The 27,462-nt window shown below is 41.0% G+C and overlaps 1 protein-coding gene, 1 long non-coding RNA gene and 1 pseudogene across 4 annotated transcripts in view; 2 read left to right on the top strand and 1 right to left on the bottom strand.

Annotated features, from left to right (window-relative positions):
• The first annotated feature begins 642 nt into the window (after window positions 1-642).
• On the top strand, window positions 643-14,735 carry LOC311134397. Of its 2 annotated transcripts, none has more exons than XR_014613686.1 (2): window positions 643-940; window positions 13,174-14,735. It is a non-coding gene; the product is annotated as an uncharacterized lncRNA (long non-coding RNA). The 2 variants fall into 2 exon arrangements; XR_014613687.1 differs by lacking the exon at window positions 643-940 and adding an exon at window positions 6,238-6,538.
• On the top strand, window positions 5,135-5,740 carry LOC311134396 (twist-related protein 2-like; the record flags this gene model as incomplete). Its single annotated transcript, XM_084168076.1, has 1 exon — window positions 5,135-5,740. The coding sequence occupies one exon, from the start codon at window positions 5,135-5,137 to the stop codon at window positions 5,738-5,740; it is 606 nt and encodes a 201-aa protein (XP_084024202.1).
• Window positions 14,736-17,385: 2,650 nt separating the features above from the next.
• LOC311134395 (histone deacetylase 7-like) overlaps window positions 17,386-27,462 on the bottom strand; it is a 56,248-nt pseudogene continuing 46,171 nt past the window's right edge. Inside the window, exons 18-23 of the transcript XR_014615394.1 lie at window positions 27,109-27,206; window positions 23,056-23,174; window positions 22,165-22,298; window positions 21,619-21,703; window positions 20,221-20,374; window positions 17,386-17,986 (exon numbers count right to left, since the gene is read on the bottom strand). The product of XR_014615394.1 is annotated as a histone deacetylase 7-like (transcript). The remainder of the gene's footprint in view (window positions 17,987-20,220; window positions 20,375-21,618; window positions 21,704-22,164; window positions 22,299-23,055; window positions 23,175-27,108; window positions 27,207-27,462) is intronic.

The following is a 27,462-nucleotide window of genomic DNA, read 5'->3' as shown; positions in this document are numbered from 1 at the left end:
TGGTTAGGTGATTATTCTACTAACTCCAAGACAGTGTGACGAGGATGAGCCATCTGTTAAGGTGAGAAGTTTGGTGAACAGTGTATTCTAGGACTCATTTTCAACAGGAACCACGTTACTCAATGCTTACTTATGATGGAAGGTCCTTGTGCCATTGATCAGTTGTCCTTACTCAGAACTTTCTAAGAACTTTGCAGGAAGGCAGTAATCAAATTCACAGTATTATGGATTTAAGAAGTGTCTTTTTTTCCTTTGCTCAAGAACTTCAAAAGTCCCTCCTCTTTCAACATACACTTTCCTCAGTACAGTATTTCAATACTATGGATCAGTTCGGACTATAACATATGGGCAAAGCTTAAAGTGGACATTACGATGGCCTATATTCCTCTTTGATATCGAAGCCATTTCTATACACGTCCTCTTGATATTGTGCTGTCTGTTTGCAGCCACAGGAGGGGTTAATTATTAACCCCAAAAAATAAAAGTCAAAAGAAAAAAGGGGCTGGAGTGTTTAGTGAAACATTATGTCAAGACTCTGACGAGGAAATGAAATGTGCAACATCAATCAGCCTATGAGGAGGGAGATCAAACAACCCTCCCCACTCCTGCATCTGGTTCTGTTTGGACTTTCTTTTTTCTCTTCCTCTCCTTTCTTTCTTTGTTTCTTTGTTTCTTTCTTTCTTTGTTTCTTTCTTTCTTTCTTTCTTTCTTTCTTTCTTTCTTTCTTTCTTTCTTTCTTTCTTTCTTTCTTTCTTTCTTTCTTTCTTTCTTTCTTTCTTTCTTTCTTTCTTTCTTTCTTTATTCTTCTCCCATTCTCTCTCCCTCTCTCATTCTTTTTCCCTCTGTTCTGTGCGAGGGGTGCGTGTTCCATGCTGTTCCTGTTAGCCTGTCGTTCGCTCATTCTTTCCATGATGGTGGCATGGAGGCATGCTCCACTAAGGTAAGCAGCCCCAAGGTTATCCCCGGACGGCCCAGTGCACAACAATGGGTTTCCTTGTCCTTCTTTGCAAACCCACCCGGAGGTTGGAGACAATTTATTTCTAATTTCAGTTAATCTGGGAATTGATTTGGGAATTTCGGTTGAAATGAAAGGGCCTGTTGTGTAAATAAGGCCTGTTATAATTCTAATGTGTTGTCCACTTGGTAACACTTTATTTAAAGTCTGCTTGTATATAGCGTTATAACGAGTGATAAACATGAATGAGACCTTATAAAGTCTTATAATAAGGCTTATAATATGCTGTCACTCTACATATCAACATTTCAATGGACTCAAATTGTTTGGTATTTAGTCAGGATGAATATGAGATGATTATAAGTCATTATAAGGGGTTAATGCATGTTTATTTATTTATTATTATTATTCTTTTTAGGGGGTAGATCAGCTTTAATACTGCAGATAGATTGTAACTTCCATCAATGTAATTGTCTGCATCACTTCCAATCCCCCATATGTTTTTTTTCTCTCTAGCATATATATATATATATATATATATATATATATATATATATATATATATATATATATATACATACACATACATACATATACGCATATACATACATATCCTTTAAAAATATATATATTTCCCTTTTATTACTTTCCAACCCCACCAGCCCTTCCCTAATTGGAGTAAACTAGTGAACAGCAATGCTTAGGCCTCTACTTCATGCTTATACATACTATATACAATTTATGGACACAGTCAATCATTATATTTTGTTTGTTTTTACTCCTGAACTTCCTCCGATCATTTTCATGATGTCCATCTGGTATGCTTCTATATGCCATATATTTCTAACTGTGCTCTTTCACAAAAGCTCACAATATATAACCTATATACTTATTATGGACACAGCATGTCTTACACTAGTTATCTTGTTGTTATTAGTTGTTGTTATTAGTCCCATCCTTCAGCTCCATTCAACACCATCCATAATGGATTTCTATTTGCCATATATTTTTCAACTGTACTGTGATGTTTGACAAAAGTTCTGAACCTTTCTATTCTCATTGTTTCTACAGTTTGTGAATTGAAAATATACATTTTTGCTAAAAGTATTATTATATTATTGATCGATTGAATATGACTTTTCAGATCACCCAGTAGTGCTATCTGCAGGGTCAGCTCCATGCAAATATTGCAATCCTTCAGCCATTCCTGGACCTGTGTCCAGAAACAAGCTACAAATGGACAGTACCAAAACAAATGATCTAATGATAAGGGGTTTATGCATGTTTATACCTGCATGTTAAGTCTAACCTCCACTTCAATATCTCAGTGACTGGAATTCCTTTTTTGAGTTGATTGATTGCAGTTGAGTGTAGTTGATCCCAGCTCTCTTGTATATGGCCATATTAAACTCATAAAGTTCACTAATGTCTCCAAAGCCCCTCTAAAATTCGCTCACCTCCTTCAAATGCAGAGGCAATGACACTTCGTGTCCCGTGATAAAACCGTCAACACTAATATAAAGTCTGTCATAACATAACTTGACAATTCATATACATTACTTGAAGTAACCATTCATGTCTACTGATAAATGTGTAGTTTTCGAGTCTTGAAATCCACAAGAAGGTATATATGTTCAATAATTCAAATGGCAGGTTCTTTCTCATTCACCTATTGAACTTTTTGTTATCAACAACTGTAAAATAAAGACAATGTTACATATAATTTCTTTCTAATCCATGGTAATGCCTTTTGGATTATGATGGATAAGACGACTGTACTAAGGTAGTGTAACAAATGTATAAGTCCTACTCTTCAAAAATCGAGAGGTATGTTTACGTAATTTAAATGATCATTAGGAATTCTTATGGACTGCACCTTTAATGACAAGCAACCACGCCGTTATGATTCATGAAACTGTAAACCTATGCAACAGTTTACATTTCCTGTTATGGTGGTAGTAACACTTATTATTGTTAAGTCACATCTCTATGACAACGTTATGGTAGAAAAGTGCGGGCATCCATGTCGGTTGCGTTATCGATGACTTTTACCCTATGGACTTCAGCATGTATTTACAGCTGTCAGACTCATTGCTACCTTGTTCTGCAGTAGACAATATAAAGTATTTAAAGCTGTCAGACTCATTGCTACCTTGTTCTGCAGTATGCAATATAAAGTATTTAAAGCTGTCAGACTCATTGCTACCTTGTTCTGCAGTATGCAATATAAAGTATTTAAAGCTGTCAGACTCATTGCTACCTTGTTCTGCAGTATGCAATATAAAGTATTTAAAGCTGTCAGACTCATTGCTACCTTGTTCTGCAGTAGACAATATAAAGTATTTAAAGCTGTCAGACTCATTGCTACCTTGTTCTGCAGTATAAAGTCAATTTTTTCTAAGAGTCATCATGTTTGATTACATTTCAGGAGATGCTCTACATTGGTTAGGCGTTGTATTGCGTGTGTGTGTGTGTGTGTGTGTGTGTGTGTGTGTGTGTGTGTGTGTGTGTGTGTGTGTGCGCGTGTGTGTGTGTGTGTGTGTCCCTTGTGGTGTGTCCCTGCAGACCCAGATGTGTGTTCCCCTGGGTTGTTGGTGTGGAGAGAGAACATGTGTCTACTCCACCAGAGGGCATGGATGGCATAATTAGCAGCCCTCTCACCTTAGCGGGCTGGGGTCACAAGCTCACAGGGTTAGGGGTTATTCAGGGTCCTCGCTGGGCCGTTGCCTTGGCTACATGTCTCCCATATAGACATTGCAGTGGATAATGCATAGAAATGGAATTGCGTAAATGGGGACACTCATTCTAGTTGTTCTATTTCTATGGGATAACCTGTTTTGAAAAGTTATTCAATTTTTTAATGACATACTGTATGTTGAAAATACAATTTTCATTTACTAGGTTTTGTGGCATATTTTCTATTTTTATACTGAACAAAAGGTATATTCACAGTGGCAGTATTGTTTTAAGGTTTAAAGGAATAATCCCAGTTGTTTTTTGAGTTGTCATGGTGACATTTCTATTTGGGTACTTTTAAACAGAAATGTGACATCACAATGTTTATTGTTTAAGATGAAAATCTGTCTAAAGATGTTAATCCACATGTTTTTTGCCCCGACTGGCTTGGAGGAGTGACCCTTGGCGTGTCTTTATAGTATCATGTGATAGATATTAAGGATGCCACGTAAATATTAGGGAGATCACATCTGATACAGTCAACTCACACTTGTTCTTTCTAATTTGAGAAATAATAAACATTTTATCCTATATCTTCAAATAAAAAAGGAATAGTCCTTGAGATATCGTGCATAAAAGGTTTTCAGTGTAAACTTAGTTTTAGGTATTAAATCAACTTAATCTTGCTCATACCAAAGCATTCATATGTAAGCGCATTCATGCAGTACTAACACAATGTAATTTCATCCCCCTCAATTAACAAAGAAATTTTTTTAATGTCTTAGAAGTCAAAGTGCACAACAGACCTATGAGTCTCGAAGCATGTAATGAATTGATGAGAAGAGAGACAGACAGACAGACAGACAGACAGACAGACAGACAGATAGACAGACAAGTGGGTGCGGGAGAATGCCAGGAGTGCTCCAGCAGGAGAAATCTGGAACCTATAAAGACGCAGACAACTTCTGCAGCTTTTAGCAAGGCCTCTCACAATTGGCTGAGAAGGCCACTTACCCCCTTCCCAGCCACCCACCAACCTCGAGCTCACTTCCTGCTTCCAAACCACACCCTAAGAAGCTGGTTCTGGCCAATCGCAGCTGCCCGCAGGCTCCGAGTTTGCCGGGCGTGTATAAAAGGATGGGAGGTAGCACGGCAAAGTAGATGGATTGTTGTTGTTCTGCACACGGGTTGAGGAGATGGGAAACTGGAGGTGAGGAATTCACCACAGAGGCACAGGGAAGAGACAGAGCTTTCTGACTGACTGGGAGTAAAGCCAAAGCCTATGGATATTCAACAGTTTGATGTTTAGAAGTGTGAAGTGTATCGCTCTCGTCCTTCACTGGAGGAAGAAGACGAAACTTCTAAGCCTGTGTCTCTCTACCAGAACTTCCCATAAGGGTGTCTGAAGAAGAGAAAAAGAGGGAAAGAGAGGGAGGAACGAAGAGCAAAAACCAGCCTGCCTCGGAAAGGGAAGAAGGACGGTGTCCTGAGAGGGAGGTGGTGATGCGCGAGGAGGTTTCCTGCGCCAACTCCCCCGAGGGGGGGCTGGGGGCCAGCGAGGAGGAGCTGGAGAGGGGCTCCAAGAAGAGTGGGCCAACGGGGGGGCGAAAGCGGGTGCCGTACCCCAAGAAGGACAGTCTGGGTCGGGCCGAGGAGAGGGCCGTTGTCAGCGGGAGCCCCAACAGCCTGGTTCCGTCGGGGCCCAAACGGCAGAAAAAGCAACAGAGCTCCCCCACGGCGATGGTGTGCGTGGCCCCATCCACGCTGAGCTCCAGCGGCCTCGGTTTGGGCCCGGGCGGTGAGCCCTTCGAGGACCTGCACACGCAGCGAGTGATCGCCAACGTTCGTGAGCGCCAACGCACGCAGTCGCTGAACGACGCCTTCGCCTCGCTGCGTAAGATCATCCCCACTCTGCCGTCGGACAAACTTAGCAAGATCCAGATCCTGAAACTGGCGTCACGCTACATCGACTTCCTGTACCAGGTGCTGCAGAGTGATGAGATGGACGCCAAGCTGGCTAGCTGCAACTACCTGGCCCACGAACGCCTCAGCTACGCCTTTTCCGTCTGGAGGATGGAGGGTGCCTGGGCCATGTCTGCCAGCCACTAGTGTCTCCTACCCGTCCTGTTCTGTCTTAACCATACTTTCTCTGCATCTTCCTTCCTGTACCCCCTTACCCCACCATCCCTGGCCTCCCCTAACCCACTACTAACTGTACGTCGCTCTGGATAAGAGCGTCTGCTAAATGACTAAAATGTAAATGTATCTCTGTACCCCCTTACCCCACCATCCCTGGCCTCCCCTAACCCACTATCTCTGTACCCCCTAACCCCACCATCCCTGGCCTCCCCTAACCCACTATCTTTGTACCCCCTAACCCCACCACCCCTGGCCTCCCCTAACCCACAATCTCTGTACCCCCTAACCCCACCATCCCTGGCCTCCCCTAACCCACAATCTATGTACCCCCTTACCCCACCATCCCTGGCCTCCCCTAACCCAGTATCTCTGTACCCCCTAACCCCACCATCCCTGGCCTCCCCTAACCCACAATCTATGTACCCCCTTACCCCACCATCCCTGGCCTCCCCTAAGCCCCTATCTCTGGCCCTCCTTCTAACCACAACACAGTGTCACTGTTCCCTCCTAGCCCACTACCTTCCTCCCTTCATTATTCTCTATTCTCTTCTGTTCTTCAAACTGTTCTTTGCTTACCCTCCCATCTCATTCCCCTAATCTCTCCATCCCCAACTACCCACTGCCCCATCACTCACCTTACCCACTGCCCCATCACTCCCACCGTTCACCCTTCGACATTGCCCCCCCCCCCTTTCCACCTCAAATGCCCCTGTATGCCGCCTTACAATTTAGCCCCCAACTCCACAACTCTACGGTGCACCCCTGCAGGTATGTATAAAAACATGCACGAACACACACACACGTGTCACATATGGCCAAACATCCAGGGCCTCTGTGGTTTCCCAAAAGCATCTTAAGGTTAAGATCATCGTTAAAACCTTTACAGGAGCATCGTTGAATCTGCTAGCTGTTTCCCAAAACAATCGTTGCTAATGTTGCGCTTGAACCTACTCGTAACTTAGTTCCATCGTTAAGGGGAAACCAGGCCCAGGCTAACAACCCTTGTGACACGGAAGTTGAACGCACGGGGTGTCTTACTAAACATGTCATACTGATCAGTCTACAGGTATTATGGTCATGTTATCCAGAGCTTATTGGTACTATGGAAACACCATGTCCTGCACATATTTTTCTTTCTACTCTGTTGTTCCAATTGGTTGACCATGTAGTAATACTTTACTTTGAAGTATTTACTTTATGAACGTGGATGACAACAATGAGAACATGTGTTATAATTCAATAAACAGGTTAGAAAAGCGGAGCCATCTGACATATTTGTGCATCGGACTAATGTAAATATGCCTTTTCTAATTACATTTAACTGATCAAAGTGACCCTGATTAAACATTCCCAAACAAATCAGAATTTCCTACTCCAGAACGTTTATAAAAGTGCTTTTCAACTTCTCTGTTAAGTTCAGATATTGATTTGAATCGTCCTTTAAGGAAAGCTGTTTTTATTTGTTGAAGTGGGAAAGAGTATGAATTAGTGCAGGCTGTCTTTATTTTAATATGTCAAAATGAATTAGGTCAAAAATGCATTACGCTAATAATAAAAAGGAAAAGCCTATTCCCAATGGATCCGCAGGTAAATGTATTTGATAAATATCTGACGGTCACATGTCCACTGCCCATGGGCGTGAGTGCATGTGTATCTCTATATGTTTGTAACTATTGCTTAACTATAAAAAAATAAATAATAATCTGTAACATAATTAAATGTAACAATATAGTTCAAACAGAACGACAAATTATGAAATAGCCTAAATTACAAATGAAAACACCTAGTAATGCGAAATCATAATTACAATATTCAATTTGCTTTCTTATTTTAGTGTAAACACAGTATTATTAAACTGCACACCATATTATGGTTCGCAGTTTGACAATTTTGATAACAAACACTTTAATAGACTATTTTCATTCACATCAAATTATTATAAAGATCCTGTCCTTTCGTCATAGGATGTATTATCAATCAAATTTGGTAACATAAAAAAAATTAAAATGCTTCAGTTACAAAATGTCCTATTTCATGAAAAAAAGCATTTGAATGAAACATTGTACTGTAATATGTAACAATTTAGCATAACCCTAAATCATTTTACACTTTTTGGCAGAAATATTTAGCTATCTGTCTTGATGCACTGTGAAGATAAGAAAATAGAATGACTGACAATAGTTTGGAGTTCTACATAATAGTTAAACCCAACCAGCCATAACCAATACCAGTATCCCACTACCCGAAAATCGTCAAATTATTGTTATAGTGACAATATAACCGTTTCATTTTGGATGAATTATGGATGTAAGAAATATAATATAATATTTTCTAAAAAGTTTTTAAGTACATCAATGAGCGATTCAAGTGTCCATTTTTGTATGCAGTTTTACCATTGACTCACTCTTAACGAAATGTTGTCCTTTTATCCAGAGCATTATCTAACATACCTCAGGCAGACTAGACCAGAGAAAGGTCTGGTTTTCTCTCTAGTGTAAACATATACTGGGGTCCTGCACAGGTATATCAGGTATATCAGGCAAAAAAAGAGAGGGAAAGAGAAAAAGAAGCCCTCCCTCCCTCCCTCCTCCCTCCTCTCCCCTGCAGCCTTGTCCTTTCTCCTCAGGATCTTGTATCCAGTGTCGTCTAATCAGGCCCTGCCGGGGCCCAGACAAGCAGGAACCTTTAGATTGGAAACAGTTGTGAGGCATTAGGAAGGTGTGTGTGCCAGGGGCAAGTTTGATGGTGTGTGTGTGTAAGTGAGCCAACGTATATGTGTGTGTACTTGTTTATGTGGAGTTCTTATGCATTCGTATCACTGTGTGTAGCCTATGCACTGGCATGTGTGTACTTGTGTGTTTACATGTGCGTGCGTGTATGTGTGTACATCTATGTGTGTGTGTATGTGTGTGTGTACATCCATGTGTGTGTGTGTGTGTATGCCATTTCTAGCTTTTGTTATCTGCCTTTCCTCTCGGTCTCTTGAAGAATAAGTAAACTTTGCGGAATTGGCGGCCACTCACTCTTCTGAATGCAGATAAGAACCTAGAAGATAAGCATTTATTGAAAGATAAAAGATGAGCGTGAGCTAACTGAAAAGCCCATCAAAGAGAAGACAGGATGAAAAGAGAGAGGTAGGAAAGAATGACGAGCCAAAGAAAGGACGATAAGGTGCAGAGAGCAGAGGCTATCCGTCAGAAACCAAACTGGTGAGCGCTACCCATGTAAAACTGGGCCTGTCAAGGGAAGGAAATGCAGACCTTAAGATTAAGAGGTGAGAGGTCAAGGTGATATCAGGCACACACACATGTCAACATTTCTAATATTGCCTATACATAAAACACACTTACACACTGACTGTACAAAACATTAGGAACACCTTCCTAATATTGAGTTGCATTCCCCTTTGCCCTCATAACAGCCTCAATTCGTTGGGGCATGGACTCTATCTACAAGGTGTCGAAAGCATTCCACAGGGATGCTGGCCCATGTTAACTCCAATGCTTCCCACAGTTGTGTCAAGTTAGCTGGATGTCCTTTGGGTGGTGGACCATTCTTGATACACACGGAAAACTGTTGAGAGTGAAAAACCCAGCAGCGTTGCAGTTCTTGACACAAACCGGTGCGCCTGGCACCTGCTACCATACCCCGTTCAAAGGCACTTAAATATTTTTTCTTGCCCATTCCCCCTCTGAATGGCACATACACAATACGTCTCAAGGCTTAAAAATCCTTCTTTAACCTGTCTCCTCCCCTTCATCTACACTGACTGAAGTGGATTTAACAAGTGACATCAATAAGGGATAATAGCTTTCACCAGGATTCACCTGGTCAGTCTATGTCATGGAAAGAGCAGGTATTCCTAATGTTTTGTACACTCAGTGTAGACAATCACACACACACTCACACATTTTCAGTAGAAATACAAACAAACGTATACAAACATAACATAAAACATTCAAATAAAATGTGCACACACACACGTAAAAATGCACATACAGAAAACACACTTAAAGACAATCACACACACTCACACACAAATGTTGAGTAGAACACACACACGCGCACGAACACACACACACAAACACACGTACACACACGAGTAGTGCTGTCTCCAGGTGTTCCCTTTCCATTACTATAACATCCTCAGCAGCATCAGCAGCCAGACTTTGAAGGTTCCACCACTGTGGTTGGAAACCCAAACTCTACATGTGGATGAGTCTATCCTTGAAGAGAAGCGTAGTCATTACCTTCTGTTCTACTTTCTAACATTATCTACTGAACTGCTCTGCATTCTAACATTATCTACTGAACTGTTCTGCTTTCTAACATTATCTACTGAACTGTTCTGCATTCTAAAGTTATCTAGTGAACTGTTCTGCTTTCTAACGTTATCTACTGAACTGTTCTGCTTTCTACTGTTCTCCACTGAACTGTTCTGCATTCTAACGTTATCTACTGAACTGTGGAGAGTGAAATGAACTGTTCTGCTTTCTAACATTATCTACTGAACTGTGGACAGTGAAATGAACTGTTCTGCTTTCTAACATTATCTACTGAACTGTTCTGCTTTCTAATGTTTTCTACTGAACTGTTCTGCTTTCTAACGTTTTCTACTGAACTGTGGTCCTCTGTAACTGTGGTCCTCTGTAGCTCAGCTGGTAGAGCACGGCGCTTGTAACGCCAAGGTAGTGGGTTCGATCCCCGGGACCACCCATACACAAAAATGTATGCACGCATGACTGTAAGTCGCTTTGGATAAAAGCGTCTGCTAAATGGCATATTATTATTATTATTATTATTAACTGCTCTGCTTTCTAACATTATCTACTGAACTGCTCTGCTTTCTAACATTATCTACTGAATTGTTCTGCTTTCTAACGTTATCTACTGAACTGTTCTGCTTTCTAACATTATATACTGAACTGTTCTGCTTTCTAACGTTATATACTGAACTGTTCTGCTTTCTAACGTTATCCACTGAACTGTTCTGCTTTCTAACATTATCTACTCTACTGTGTGAAATGAACTGAAATGGACAACTGAAATGTACAGCGTTAGTATAATGAAGACCTCAAATGGTTGTTATTTATTCTACTCTTTAACATACTGTTTCTGGGATGAAGAAAATTCCTTCCTAAATGAAACGTGCATGTGTTTGTGTACTTTTCTTTTGTGTGTAACAAGTGTTTGGATAAAGTGTGTGTTTATATGAGGGGTGCATATTGGGCGCATTTGTGTGGCTGTTCTATGCGGATGTGTGTGTTGTTGGTTGCATTTGTGTGTGTGTAGCATTTGTGTGTGTATTTAAGTGGATGTGCGTGTTATTGGATGTGTATATATGTGTGTGTAAATGCAGATGTGCGCGTTTCTGGGTTCATGTGTGTGTGTGTGCAGCTGTGATTTAGAATAAGCTGCTGTGTTTAACCTGGCAACAACAAGCGGCGCTCCACTCTGCTTATTCTTCAATTAAAGGGCTGTCACTGTTCTTTCCTCTTCCGGAACCTCTGGCTCCGCATGTGTTTAAGGGTTGCAGTTGCAGTTACTTTGCACTGATCTAAGACCAGCTGTTATAGGTCCTCTGTGGCACATCTGCCTTTTAAGAGCTTCAGAGCCTTGCAAACAGGCCGATGGTTCCAAGAGTTGTGGGCTTCTGCTACTCATCTTTAGTTTTAGGGGTTTGAACTTTGAGCTGACGCTAGAGCAGGTGCTGGATGGATGGATGGATGTGTGTGCTGCACAGGCTGGGCTGTTCCAACAGCTGTACTGTATGCAGTGCACGCGGTGCATCACAGAGTTCTATACTTTGGGTTTGACACGTATGCAGGAGCAGAGCACAGACCAAATGGGAGTGTGTAGAAACGATATAGTCCATATAAAGATATTGGTCTAATGCAAAAGGGAGGTATGACATTGCTCTTCATCCATTATCGTTATCAATTCAGTGTTACAGTCCACGTCAGACAATAAGAACAGAAAACAATGGACATTATATATACTGAACAAATATATAAACGCAACATGCAACAATTTCAACGATTTTACTGAGTTACAGTTCATATAAGGAAATAAGTCAATTGAAATAAATTAATTTCACATGACTGGGCAGGGGCGCAGCCATGGGTGGGCCTGAGAGGCCATAGGCCCACCCACTTGGGAGCCAGGTCCACCCACAACCTGTGGTTGTGAGGCCGATTGGACGTACTGCCAAATTTTCTTACACGACGTTAGACGATGGTAGAGAAATTAACATTAAATTCTCTGGCAACAGCTCTGGTGGACATTCCTGCAGTCAGCATGCCAATTGCACGCTCCCTTGTGGCATTTTAGATTGGCCTTTTATTGTCCCCAGCACAAGGTGCACCTGTGTAATGATCATGTTGTTTAATCAGCTTCTTGATATGGCACACCTGTCAGGTGGATGGATTATCTTGGCAAAAGAGAAATGCTCACTAACAGGGATATAAACAAATTTGTACACAACATTTGAGAGAAATAAGCTTTTTGTGAGTATGGAGCATTTCTGGGATCTTTTATTTCAGGTCATGAAACATGGGACCAACACTTTACATGTTGTGTTTATATTTATCTATGTGTTAAAGGGGTAGTTCAGAGAAGTTACATATTTAGAGAGGAAACACATATCTAAATATTTAATATCGCAGAACTATCCCTTTAAGTTGTTGTACACACAGGTTTAACATGAGTAGGCTTCTGTCTTAGAAACATTACATATGAGGTCAATGAAGACTAAAATGCTCCTATCCAAGTGTGTGTGTGTGTGTACCGAACACTGCATCAGTTGCTTCTTTGTAAATCAACCGCACTTAACTTTTGATTTTGCTAGAAAGAGAGAGAGAGAGAGATAAACAAATGCCAAGGAGGCTCTGCCCAAATCCAGCCAGTAGGAGGCGATCTACTGTACTTTAGTCCAAAGTGACACTAAGATCACTTGTTATTCGCTGCTGTAGCGTACCCCCGTTTGGTACACGAGAAAACAAGAAATTCCTGGCAATTTGTGCATTATGGTGTAATCACAGGACACCCACAAACACACACGCTAACTGGATAGCATTATCTCTCTCTCTTCTCTTTCTCTCTCAGCATGGAAAGCTGCACTGTAATTACAGACAATTGAGAAAGCTCCAGATGAAATATTTGCTTGTTAAAAAGAGAAAGAGCAGAAGTTTAGCGCTGTGGGCTTTGTTCTACGCTATGTGAAAGGAATTAGCTTTGTCTGCTGGTTTATGTGTTTGTTTGGGACAACGACTTGGACACACTACACATTAGCGACTTCTATCTGGCTTTTCACTCATATATTGTTTTCCTATATTGACAAAAAATATGCACATCAATGTCAGTTTCTTCAGTAAACAAACTAAAACATCTATTTCTCTTTTTAGGACAGATGCCTAATGAATGGACTCCTCTTTACATCTAAAAGGGTCTGTGTCCCTCCCCCCGCATACCCCCATCTCTCCTTCTTTGGAAGCCCTGGCCCACAAACATTGCCCCATCTCTCCTTCTTTGGAAGCCCTGGCCCACAGACTTAGCCCCATCTCTCCTTCTTTGGAAGCCCTGGCCCACAAACATTGCCCCATCTCTCCTTCTTTGGAAGCCCTGGCCCACAGACATAGCCCCATCTCTCCTTTGGAAGCCCTGGCCCACAGACATAGCCCCATCTCTCCTTCTTTGGAAGCCCTGGCCCACAGACATGGGCATTGGAGCGGACACATGCTTCGGTTTAAGGACAGATATCCAGTCGACTCTCCTTTTGCAGCCTGACAGACAGACAGTATTATAATGCTGTACTACAGTACGTGACTGTCACTGAGGCATGACGAAGATCCGCCATTTATGCGCCACTTCAAAAGACTACAGAGGAAGATTCTTTGACAACTGAGATGATAATTACAATAAAGGCCATAATAATGATGCCAAAGGGATGGATAGCTGGTTGTCCCAGCCCAATGAATGTTTACAGCAAAGATGCTAATAAGCTAATAATTGTAGGCTCTTTCACCTCCATTTTATGGGTAGGAAAAGTCAAAGAAGCCTGATGTTTCCAGCAGTTGTATAAACGTATCTGCTTGATCTGTCTGTGTTCATGTATTTCTCTGTTTGCATTATGTCCCTTCATAGCGAGTGGACTTAGCATGTGCACATGCTAATTGCTTATTCATAAAGGTTACATTTTACATTACAATGACTTTATATCAGAGTAAGTAATAAGCGATAATCTATGCTGGCACCCTGCAATACATGAGCACAGTAAAGCACACAGTTTTGTAGCATGCACAGATTATGGATAGATTAGATATAGTGGATAGATTAGATATAGTGGATAGATTAGATATAGTGGATAGATTAGATATAGTGGATAGATTAGATATAGTGGATAGATTAGATATAGTGGATAGATTAGATATAGTGGATAGATTCCACTAAGCCTAAAGTCAACTATGAAATAATACAGTAGGAACAGAGTAACAGATTACATATTCTTTGGACACTCTTAATTAAAGTAAAGATACAATTAGAAGTGACATTGTACATTGTTGTATACACAAGTAACATTGTACTTATAGTTTTAAGTAACAGTGTAGTACTTTTAAATGCAAGAGAAAAATATAGTTTGAATATTGTATGTTTAGTAATTCCTTGGAATTTCTCTTTAAGATAATATTAAGGAAATACTGCAATACGCTAGTAATTTGAGTAATTTGAGAATGTAATGAAAATTGAAAACTGTACTTTTTTTACAATGTGATAAATTCTCATTTTGTTGCTACTGGGTAATGGTAGGTAGTGGGAATATCTGATATACTGTTTCCAGAAAATTGAGTTGGTCAATATTTTCTATCCTCATGCTCAGCTGTAGTTCTCTTTGCAGATGTTTTGTCACCAGCTTTTCATTACATGAGCTCCTGTGGATAATAATAAAAACAGTTTTGCTAAAATACCACTGAAAGTCTGATCAAGCCAATTTCCAAAGACACTTTGCATCTTTCTGTCTCAAAGCAAGTCTTCTAACACTATGAACACAATGACAGAGAGTACATTATGTATTACAGAGTACATTGGGGACAAGACAAGGTCTTATAAATTATATATAACAAATAAGTGGACTGCAATACCTTTTGTATCAACGCAAGGCAGGAACCAAGATTTTTGTCAAACTGTGTTACATTACAAAGTCATGCGGTTTTACATTCCCAAAATAGCTGAGTGCTTGGTGTAAGGGCAACATTAAATACAAATAATTCCCAATATTTAAAACATTATTGAAGGGATACAAAATATATAAACTTCAGGAAAAAATGAATGTTGAGAAAACTTTGTTTCCCTTTTATTGAGGAAAACTGTTTAAAGAAAAAAAAAGAAAAAAAACTAAAATACCAAGTTTTCTATGTACATTTACATGTACAAATATAAAACAATAAAGACAAAGTGAGAGAAAAAACAACAACTAATCTCTAACATCCAGTTCAATAAAGCTACCTTTTATATATGTTTGTCACTATATTTTAAGGCACATAGGAGAATATCTGTATTTTGGTCTCAGTAGCTATCTACAACAGAGCAATAAGTCATATTAAGACAATTAAAGGGCTTGTCGACTCTCAAAAAATTTATTTACATTTACAGAACACAAATGTTCTCAAAAGTACTTAATTAAAGCGAAATATAAACCTAAACCAGAATAAAATATAACACAGAACCCTTCTGATAGAAAATTAATAATACATGGTGGGCATTTTGTTCCACATAATCATAGTCAAATGTATTGTTTCATTAACAGTAATCTCCTTTTCACCATGTCAAAGTCAAATACCATACAGCTCTTGCAGGGTCTTGTCATGTAAGGTCTTGGTTCTATAATGTATATTATAAAGCACCAAAAAGTACTGAAACAATACAACATGATAGTACAAATGAATCTGTAGCACTGTCATATATATATATATATATATATATATATATATATATATATATATATTTATATATTTATATATTTATATATTTAACATGATACATAATCAAGGCACTGCAATAACATTAAAAAGGGTAACAAATAAATCATTATTTAATGGAAAGTGCTAACAAGAAATGTAAGCAGTTTTTTTATCCATATTTGGTGATATTAAGAAGCAAAACCTTTGTTTAAATACAAATACAATCAGAAATTCACAAAAATCTTTGAAGTTCTGTTCAGAGGCCATACCACTTCACAATTGGGATGTTGTTCATATAAGGCTTTTAAGCTTTGTTTTCTCTCAACCTGTGTTCAATTGTTCTACATACTGTAGTCAGCTAGCTTAATAAGCTAACTCAAAAGTCTAAATGCTAACTTCAACTGTTATATGCTAACTGCAGTTTGGTCCAGGAACAAAAATCGGACTTTTTTTGTAAATCGAGTGGTACACAATCAGATGTGAACAAATCCTAGTTCACTTGTCTTTCATATTGTAGAAAACTAAGTATCAAGAAATACAGCCTATCAAATATACAAAATACAACAGGCATGTCAATCAATCCACATGTAAAAAAACAGGTCTTTGTGAAATCACAACAGAACAACAATAAAAAAAAAGGCATCGTCAGAGTGGAATAGACATTTTACTAAAACACAATCCCAACACTTAAGACATTGTAAGTGCATTTCTATTTTGTTTGAGTCCTGTGAAGTCAACAGACAACTTTTAAGTGCCAGTCATAGTTAAAGACAAAGAAGTCATTTCAACTGTTTTATTAATCTGCCTTGAACCCAGCACCATTAGTTGTATTTTACCTTCATTACGTTGAAATACCCTGCAGACAACATGCAAATGCAGTGATTTACAAACACATGCATAAACATTTTGTGTGTGGCCGAGCGTAGAGTAGAACCTTTCTCTACAGTATGGCGGTGTGTGTGTCCTTGGCTGAAACACCTTTGGAACGTTTGAGCTGACTCTGTATCCTTTCTCACCAAACAAGTGGTTTCCTGATTGAATTGTCTCAGTGAGTAATAGGATTCATTCCTAAGAAATGTTATAATTAGAATGATAGAGAATGTGAGGATGCCATCAACTTCAGATATAAATAATACTTTTTTGGGGCTTTATCTTTTACTTAAGTGCTGTCTGAGAGGGAGTCTTACACCCCACTTTTGCATTTTTTTTCTCCCATGGAAGAAAATCAACTATAAAAGCAATGAATCATAGGGATCTAGCTCTTCTCTATTTGCTGCTTAAAAAACATGACCATTATGTCTTGATATTTGAAATACAATATGCAATAAATCAAACTTACAATATTTAAATCAGCTTAAAAACATGAGTATGATAATTTACATGTTTTATTGTAAATTCCAGGAGAGCTTCAACATGGTCCATTCTGTCATTCTCTCCTAGGTTCACATGACAAAATACACAGTGCAAAAAAAGTCCAAACAAAATTCTCAGTCTCCTCTCTTTTTCTTCACATAAATACAAATGAAATCATCAATAAGAGATGCTTTTTAAGTGTCCCCCAGTGAGGGTGCGATGTCTGTTCTCCTTCATAGTAACTTCCTGTGGGGACGTGAGACTACTTCCTACTTCCCTGTGTGATTCGGCTCTGTCGGCCTGGTGACGCACCGCGGTAACCTGTGACCGACGCTAAAAAAGTAGCCCTCTTCCCCAGAGAGACTTTGTATACAGCCAGCCGTGTCGCTGGTCTTTGTCAAGTCACTTCATGCTACAAGTCAAAGTCTGTTTAAGATGTGGTGTTTATAACGGTATATATTTCACCCCTCCAGTTTATGCTCAGGTCTGCTCCTCCTCTCCTTCTGTGTCGTCACAGTTCACAATGTTACACACCAGGGAGGCATGGAGTGGCATGTCATGAAGACAGTGTTCATTCTCCTCTCTCTTGGTCCTCCTGTACCCTGTTAATGGGATGTGTTCTCAGTGTGCGGTTGAGTTGTGGTCGAGGCAGGCCAGTAGAACTGTGTTCTGATGAGGTGTAAGAGTGTGTGAGGCGTAAGCTACTCAGTTTGACTATAGTGGTCAGGATGTGGTCTGTACAGTGTCAACTGGAGGCAGTGGATTCTGGTCAAGTGAAGCAGGGCCGAGTGGATCACAGTGTGTGTGTGTGTGTGTGTGTGTGTGTGTCTACATGATAGGTTTGTCGGAAAGTGCACTTGTCTACATGGAGTCACTGTCCCCCTCCATAAGTTCATCTGGGTGTGTCCTGAATAGGAGGGAGAGAGGAGAGAACGGAATTGTATAGCATTGTAATGTATAGCCTGTTGTAGTATAACAGCAGTATAAATAAAGAAAAAAGAAAGGGGGATAAGTAGTCAGCTGTACAACTGAATGCATTCAACTGAAATGTGTCTTCTGCATTTAACCCAACCCCTCTGAATCAGAGAGGTGCGGGGGGCTGCCATAATCGACATCCACGTCATCGGCGCCCGGGGAATTAGACCATCACTGTGGTATTATATATCACTGTAGTATATTTCAACAGGACACAGACTCTGCAAATAGTTTATTTTGCATTTTTTTGTCATTTAGCAGACGCTCTTATCCAGAGCCACTTACAGTTAGTGAGTGCATACCATAATTTTTTTTCTTTTTTTAATTAAATACTGGCCCCCCGTGGGAAACGAACCCACAACCCTGGAGTTGCAAGCGCCATGCTCTACCAAGCTACACGGGGCCCAGGGGGGAAATAGTTCTAGAGGATACTGATGCAATTATCTCCATGTGTTTGTAGACAACACCTGTTTAAATAGTGTTTTAAAGCTGCAATATGTAAGTTTTTGGGAGACCCGACCAAATTCATATAGAAATGTGAGTTATAGATATGTCTTTGTCATTGAAAGCAAGAAGCAGTAAAGCTGTTCTATGTGCCCTATTTCTATACTTCCCATTCTTAAGTTTTGTTTTTGCGTTTCTTTACTTTCGGTTTTATACACCAGCTTCAAACAGCTGAAAATACAATATTTTTGGTTATTGAAAATATATTTCACAGGGGGTTTGATCGTATAATGATTCTCTACACTATACGTTGCTTGTTTTATCACATCAACTGAAATTAGACGAACTAGTAGAATTTTAGTAACCAGGAAATGGCGGATTTCTGCATATTGCACCTTTGAAGGGAGACAGACGGTGCTGCGTCGTCTTTTGTGTCTTCTGGTTTTTCACACTCTCTCCCATAAAATTCAATTAGAACACTAATTGATTCATCTTCTGGTTCAAAAGCCAATCTAGGGACTGGTGTTGGAAATTATCGCTAATCTAAAGCAGTGTGATGAGATGCAGCTGACAGCTGAGGATTTAATGTTTGAGATGTAAGGCAATGTTTTCATCTAATGCATATTTAAAGGGGTGGTTCACTCGTAGTACACATGTACATGATTTTCCACATACCTACAGTAGGCTGTTGTAGAGAAATAACTGTTGTAAAGAAAACGCCTCCTATGATTCCATTAGCTTTCAGTCCAGGAAAGCCAATGCTAGGCAGAGGCTGCTAAAAATAACTAATTAACCTAAATATGTATTTTGAGTGAACCATCCCTTTAACTATAATTTAATGTCATAACACTTCACTTAATATTTTATTATATTATATTAATATCAAATGAGACTACAGGGTGTCAGTGATGTTACCTGTCTGTGGATGTTTTGAGTAAACCATCACTTTAAATGTAATCTCACATTACATTATATTATATTGATATTATATAAGACTACATGGTGTCAGTGCTGTTACTACATGGTGTCAGTGCTGTTATTATATAGTGTCAGTGCTGTTCCTACATAGTGTCAGTATTGTTATTACATAGTGTCAGCGCTGTTACTACATGGTGTCAGTATTGTTACTACATAGTGTCAGTGCTGTTATTATATAGTGTCAGTGCTGTTACTACATGGTGTCAGTGCTGTTACTACATAGTGTCAGTGCTGTTATTATATAGTGTCAGTGCTGTTACTACATTGTGTCAGTGCTGTTATTATATAGTGTCAGTGCTATTACTACATGGTGTCAGTCATTTTACTATGTGGTGTCAGTGCTGTTACTACATAGTGTCAGTGCTGTTACTACATAGTGTCAGTGCTGTTACTACATAGTGTCAGTGCTGTTATTATATAGTGTCAGTCCTTTTACTATGTGGTGTCAGTATTGTTACTACATGGTGTCAGTAATGTTACTACATAGTGTCAGTGCTGTTACTACATAGTGTCAGTGCTGTTATTATATAGTGTCAGTGCTGTTATTATATAGTGTCAGTGCTGTTACTACATGGTGTCAGTGCTGTTACTACATTGTGTCAGTGCTGTTATTATATAGTGTCAGTGCTATTACTACATGGTGTCAGGCCTTTTACTATGTGGTGTCAGTAATGTTACTACATAGTGTCAGTGCTGTTACTACATGGTGTCAGTGCTGTTACTACATAGTGTCAGTTCTGTTACCTGTTTGTGGTGAGGCTAGCCATGGAGAGAGAGGCCAGGGCGGAGACGGTGTTATTGTGGTCCTCTGAGCCACGTCTCAGACTGTGTCCTTGGGCCTGCAGGTAGGACTGATCCACTGTGTGGGCCACCTCCCTCAACGACCGCCAGTACTCACCTAGAGAGAGAGAGAGAGAGAGAGAGAGAGAGAGAGAGAGAGAGAGAGAGAGAGAGAGAGAGAGAGAGAGAGAGAGAGAGAGAGAGAGAGAGAGAGAGAGAGAGAGAGAGAGAGAGAGAGAGAGAGAGAGAGAGAGAGAGAGAGAGAGAGAGAGAGAGAGAGAGAGAGAGAGAGAGAGAGAGAGAGAGAGAGAGAGAGAGAGAGAGAGAGAGAGAGAGAGAGAGAGAGATTGTTTCAGGTTTTCATATTGCAACCTCGCAGAGTACTCTCTTAAAAGTTGAGCTATTCTGTCTTTGAAGTATGTGAACTGTATACTAAGCAATACTACATCTAATACTTGTGTGTGTGGTTGGAATAAAATACCAATACCACAATTTGAAATTAGCATTCGTGTCATTTAAATCACACAATTGTGCTAAAGGGCCTTGGTGTGTGTGTGTGTGTGTGTGTGTGTGTGTGTGTGTGTGTGTGTGTGTGTGTGTGTGTGTGTGTGTGTGTGTGTGTGTGTGTGTGTGTGTGTGTGTGTGCGCGTGTGTGTGTGAGAAATAGAAAGAGAGGACCATGGTGTGTGTGTTCCCAGTATTCACCACACATATATTTCACCCTCTGCCTAAATGAAGGGGCTTAACATTCTTGTGGCTTTGCAAATATTTGTAATTAATCTAATTGGAATGGGATAACATTTGCGCGCAATCAGGAGGGATGTTGTGAAGATCGTGTGTTAGAGAAGTGTTTGAAGATAATTGGAGCCAGGAAGGCAGTGGCCGGCTCTCTCTGTGTGTGTGTGTGTGTGTGTGTGTGTGTGTGTGTGTGTGTGTGTGTGTGTGTGTGCGTGTGCGTGTGTGCACAACTAATTTAGCAATCTAAAACAATTTAGCTGACATGGGCTAATTGACTGACTATCAGTGAATGACATAACAAGAGAAAAACTGTTGATGCACAACCACATTTCTAAATTGCACCTTGTGTATTCTACTATTCTAACTCGCAACAGTAAGTTGAGACCCCGACTGAGTTCCCCAATTCTGGGGGGGAAATTGATCTGAGGGCTTTCAAAAGGGGGGCCGCGGGCCGCCGCCAGTTGCCCATGTCTGCTGTAGAGTGAAAGAAAGATTGAGAGAGGGAAGAATGATAAAGACAGAGAAATGGGATAAAGAGAGAGAAAGTGAGGCAGCTAGAGAGAATGGGCAAAAGAAAGATTGAGATAGGAAGAGAGATAGAAGGGTTGTGTATCAGAAGCTCACCCTGGGCCTGTATGACTCTCTGCAGAGAGAAGACAGCGTTGGGACAGGGTCTCCTCTCCAGGACTGCTTCAGACAGGGGCTCCACCTGGAGGGGAAGACACGGGAGGGGTGGGGGGAGACCTCAAACACTGGAGTAAAACATCAGACACACACAGGTAGCATGCACACACGTAGTGGTGTTGTTTCCCCTGAAACTGATCTAAGGTTAGTATAGTGTTGTTTCCCCTGACACTGATTTAAGATCAGTATAGTGTTGTTTCCCCTGACACTGATATAAGGTTAGTATAGTGTTGTTTCCCCCTGACACTGATCTAAGATCTGTATAGTGTTGTTTCCCCTGATACTGATCTAAGGTTAGTATAGTGTTGTTTCCCCCTGACACTGATCTAAGGTTAGTGTAGTGTTGTTTCCCCTGACACTGATCTAAGGTCAGTGTAGTGTTGTTTCCCCTGACACTGATCTAAGGTCAGTATAGTGTTGTTTCCCCCATGGTGAAGGATAGGATTTAGGGAGAAGTAAGCTGATCCTAGGTCTGTGTTTACTGACCTGGGTGCCCAGCAGGGCCCTGACACAGGCCTCAGAGGCATCGCAGATGGCAGTGAGGTCGTGACCCCCCTCCAGCGCCATGACAACCCGCCCCCCCGCCAGCCCCATCAGCTGATGTGTCAGAACGCCAAAACCTTTGGGGGAGACACATTTAAATACTTTATTTCAATTTACAAATTACAATGAAAAGATTTAAAACATTCCAAAGTTCACTGATGCATTCCAAAGTCCTCCATATTTCCACACTCACACATGCACACACACACACACGCACACACACACACAGGACACCGTGTGGAATTGCCGCAAACTTACTTTAAAACTGCAACATTTTCTCTACGCCCCATGGCAAAATGTGTAGAATTACAGGAAATTAACTCTAAAACTTAATTTTTTTCTCTCCGCTGTCAAGAGAGGGGCTGCTAAAATGTTTTGCTCGCAAAAGGCTAGGTCCGGCTCTGACTGCATGTGTGGGTATGGATGTGGTTACGCAGACCCCGCGAGCTACTGCGGCCCCTCATGATGAGTTCAGATTTTTTGTGGCCCCCACCTCCATCAAAGTTGCCCATCCCTGGTGTGGAATTTAGAACCGTCAGAATCCTTTAATGAGAGTCCTAAGACTGTGAAGATGAGGTAGACATACTGGGGACGTGTGTGGCTCAGTTGGTAGAGCATGGCACTTGCAACGCCAGGGTTGTGGGTTTGATTCCCACGGGGGACCAGCGTGAAAATGTATCCACACACTACTGTAAGTTGCTCTGGATAGGAGTGACTCACTACTGTAAGTTGCTCTGGATAGGAGTGTCTGCTAAATGACTAAACATGTAAAAATAAATTGATCTGTGTGTCCCCGCATATGATTTAGTGAGGAACAGTGAATAGTGAGCTTACACTTGGCTGACACTTTGTAGCCCCCCAGTGGCGCCAGATGTCCCTCGACGGCATCGAAACCAGATGAGACCAGCACCACGTCAGGACAGAACTCATAGGCAATCGGCATCACCACAGTCCTGGAGACAGACAGACAGGGAGGGAAACTAGACCATTAAACCCATTGACAAGAGAAAATAGTTATTCATGTCTTCAAAATAGGAGGTTCAATGCTATTGTAGGTCAAGCACTCCAACAAGTACAGTACCAGTCAAAAGTTTGGACACACCTACTCATTCAAGGGTTTTCTTTATTTTTTACATTGTAGAATAATAGTGAAGACATCAAAACTATGAAATAACACATATGGAATCATGTAGTAACCAAAAAAGTGTTAAACAAATCAAAATATATTTTATATTTGAGATTCTTCAAATAGCCACCCTTTGCCTTTATGACAGCTTTGCACACTCTTGGCATTCTCTTAACCAGCTTCATGAGTTCGTCACCTGGAATGCATTTCAATTAACAGGTGTGCCTTCTTAAAAGTTAATTTGTGGAATTTATTTCCTTCTTAATGCGTTTGAGCCAATCAGTTGTGTTGTGACAAGGTATACAGAAGATAGCCCTATTTGGTAAAAGACGAAGTCCATTTTACATCAGCAGATGTCACAAAGTGCTTATACAGAAACCCAGCCTAAAACCCCAAACAGCAAGCAATGCAGATGTAGAAGCACGTGGCTAGGAAAACCTCCCTAGAAAGGCAGGAACCTAGGAACCAGGCTCTGAGGGGTGGCCGGTCCTCTTCTGGCTGTGCCGGGTGGAGATGATAAGAGTACATGGCCTTTAAGGCCAGATTGTTCTTCAAGATGTTCAAACGTTCATATATGACCAGCAGGGTCAAATAATAATCACAGTGGACATAGGCTTCTGCATTTGACTTTGACCCTTTAAACGACTGTACATTCAACACCCTAGTCTCTCGTGACACACAAAACATACTGTGCTTTATTGCTTACTGTATATCACATGCTCTTGAAGAGAGAAGTGTAATGTAACATTCATGGTTGGGAGAGATGTGTACAGTATATGTATGACCACATAACATGTTAATTTGCAAATAAATCACTGACTACCCAGTCATATAGGGTGACATTTTGAAGAGACATGGTCAAATTAAATCCCAAGTTCCACGGATCTAGCCTGGTCTGAGATCTGTTTGTGCTGTCTTGCCAACACCTGTGGTCATCGCCAATCAGCACAAACAGATCCGGAACCAAGCTACCACTGATCAGTCCAACTGTCGGAAACGTTTCAACAAACATCCAGGTAACATACCCAGGTACGTGACACAGTGTGACCCCATTTAAAAGTAAATTAAAGTTGAAACGCTAACCATATGGTGCTCTGACTAATGACACAAATAATAGATGGATATAAATTACATAAAGTTGCACAGATACCATTTAGCCTAACGATAGTTACACATCATTTACATTTCTCAGTTTGATTGACACTTCAATTGGCTCATTCATCCCCCCTCCTCTCCCCTGTAACTATTCCCCAGGTCATTGCTGTAAATGAGACTGTGTTCTCAGTCAACTTAGCTGGTAAAATAAGGGTAAAACATTTATAAAAATTGTGGTTACTGTCACTAAACTTAATTTAAAAAAACATTTAGCCTGTACCTTAAAATTCAATCATTGTTTTATGTTATATGCAGTTACCAGGTACACCCGAGTAACTACTAGGCTACATTCTGGATACCAAAGTAGTTAAAACTGACTACATGACAATAAGGGCAACTTTATCTAAAGTGTTAGTAAACAAATAACAGGACCAGGACAGAGATGGTCAGAGGGGAGGATGAGGAGGATGAGGAGGATGGGGAGGATGACGCCTGCACACCCTCTCTATTTTCATCTTCTGGAACCGCTTCCCTTGTTCTTCTCCTCCTCCTCTTCCTCTTCCGCCTCCTCTTCTTCTTCCTCCCCCTCTTCTTCCTCCTCCTCTTCTTCCTCTTCCTCCTCCTCTTCTTCCTCCTCCTCCTCTTCTTCCTCTTCCTCCTCCTCCTCTTCATCATCCTCTTCCTCATCCTCCTCATCCTCCCGTTGCTGCTGCCAGTGATTTAGCGAGTGTACACGGCCCATGCCGTGTTTGATTCCCCTCTCTCCCCATTCTTCCCCCTCTCTCTCTCTCTTCTTCTCTTTCCCTCCCCTCCCCTCTCTCCGGCCGGCAGTTCAAAGCGTTTTGGCGGGCGTCTGGTTCCCATTAGGGGCTCGGTCCTCTTCTCACGTCACTGACAGCCAGTCATCTGGGATCCATTGGGCTTAATTACGCCGCCTTTGGATTCCCTAACAATGCACTACCCCCACGCCATGCACTCCCATCACCACCCCGATCCCTCCCGGCTTGCACTACCAGACCCTGCAGCCTGTGCATCCCCTCGCACACACACACAAATAAATGAACATGCACGTGTACATGAACAAATACAAATGGGTGTGCATACACACACACACACTTCCTCTTCAGTAACACGCTCTCAAGCTTCACAAAAATTCACAAGGCTACATCAACCCCCCCACACCCCCCCTAACAAAACCTACCTCATTAGATAAAAAAAAAACACCACTGACCCCACCACCTGATCCTACTGCATATCATACACACACACGCACACACACGCACGCACACACACACACACAGCATGTTGTATCCCCCAACTAAAGGAATCTGCCAGATTATACTGCAAACCACCAACCCACTATTTCTTTAAACAACTCAACCTCCACCCCCCGGAAATCTCAATCATGAATATGAATAAAATTAGAAAGATTGCATGGAACCAGGTTATTACATTTATGAAATTTCAAGATGCATAAAATACGGCCAATGCAGAAAGTTGAAATTGGGTTTATCTTTTCTGGCTGTACAGAAAGTCTGAAATTGGGTGCATCTTTTCTGGCTGTACAGAAAGTCTGGGGAATAGAGTCTCAGTCACAGATTTTCCTTGCACAGAATTGACAAGTTATTGCTTTACAGTGTTTGTTGGTGGAATTGGGTGGGGGAGCGCGTGGTAAAGTGAACTAATTTTCACTTGAAAAAATGTGTTTCTAAGGTGAATTCATGGGATTTTACATTCGGATTTCCCAAATTGCACACTAGGATATAGCCTATAGGTCTACAAGAAACAGTTGCTAGGTAACATCTACCTGTAGGCTACTTAGAAAAATAAGTGATAGTTGCTAGGTAACATCTACCTGTATTGACAGCTGAGCTACTGTACGAAAAAGGTACTAGGTAACATACACCTGTACTGAAAACGAAGTGACAGTTGCTAGGTACTGGGAACTACCTGTACACATAACGAAGATACAGTCACTAGGTAACATACACCTAAACTAGGGAACAGTTACTAGGTTTCCTTCTTCTTCTTCTTCTTCTTCTATACAACCAGTGAATCAACACAGACCATACTGCTAAAGTGGCTCTCAGTGAGTTAACAATTAGCATAGTATGCCTAGGGTAAACATTGAGCCTAACGTCTGCCTGTTGGAATCGATGGCTCGTAACGGTACAGTATGGCTTTCACCGTTAGAATCCTGAGTTTGACAAGCTTGGCCCACCCACTGTGTGTATGCACCATACGGACCTCACATACTGTTCATCGTCTGGTGCCGAGCCAACACCGCTGACAGGAACGCTCAAAGTTCATTACGCCGCAAACCGAGCAGCTATTCATTCAGGGGCTGTGGCTTGAATGAAGTGGAAAGTGCGGTGCACAGAAAAAAGACACATGGGGACACACCTCCATTCAGTGGCATGGATCTACACCATATGCTCGAGGGCATCACAAACATCAAACTTGCACCACAATATAAACACATGATACTGTACATGTCTGTTATATCACAGCTGTGCGTAGTATTTCAAGGATGAGTGAAGAGTTTTGGTGAGACTTTCTATGAATCATTGACTAAAATATAATCTTTGCACTTTTGTGGTTTTGTTTTAATGTGAATTGGGCTGGAGCTAAGGTGAGGTAGGTTAGGTGTATCTCTAACTCTGTACCTGAATGCTGCTAGGTATTCTGTGTCGCCCATGGGGGGGTCCAAGCCTCCTGACCACGCCACGTTGACATTGAAGCCTTCACCTGCTCCCGCTCCCACCTGGACAGAGAGGGAGAGAAAGAGAGAACGATATGGTAGAGAGATACATAGAGATATTACTTGTTATTCATTAATATTCATAGTTATCATGTTAACATCTTAGTTCATTGAAAGTTGTGCTGAGAGTTGAGGGAAGGTCAAAATGCGCATTTGTGCCATTGAGGAAAAGCTGCGTCACATTTCAATGACATAAGGGAGTGATTACAATTTCTAAATGAAAGACGGCTGGACATTAATTCAACGCCTCCATCAACTC

Source organism: Coregonus lavaretus (genome assembly GCF_964263955.1).
Source record: "Coregonus lavaretus genome assembly, chromosome: 8".
NCBI classification, from domain to species: Eukaryota; Metazoa; Chordata; class Actinopteri; order Salmoniformes; family Salmonidae; genus Coregonus; species Coregonus lavaretus.
This window is presented reverse-complemented; position numbering and strand designations above follow the sequence as displayed.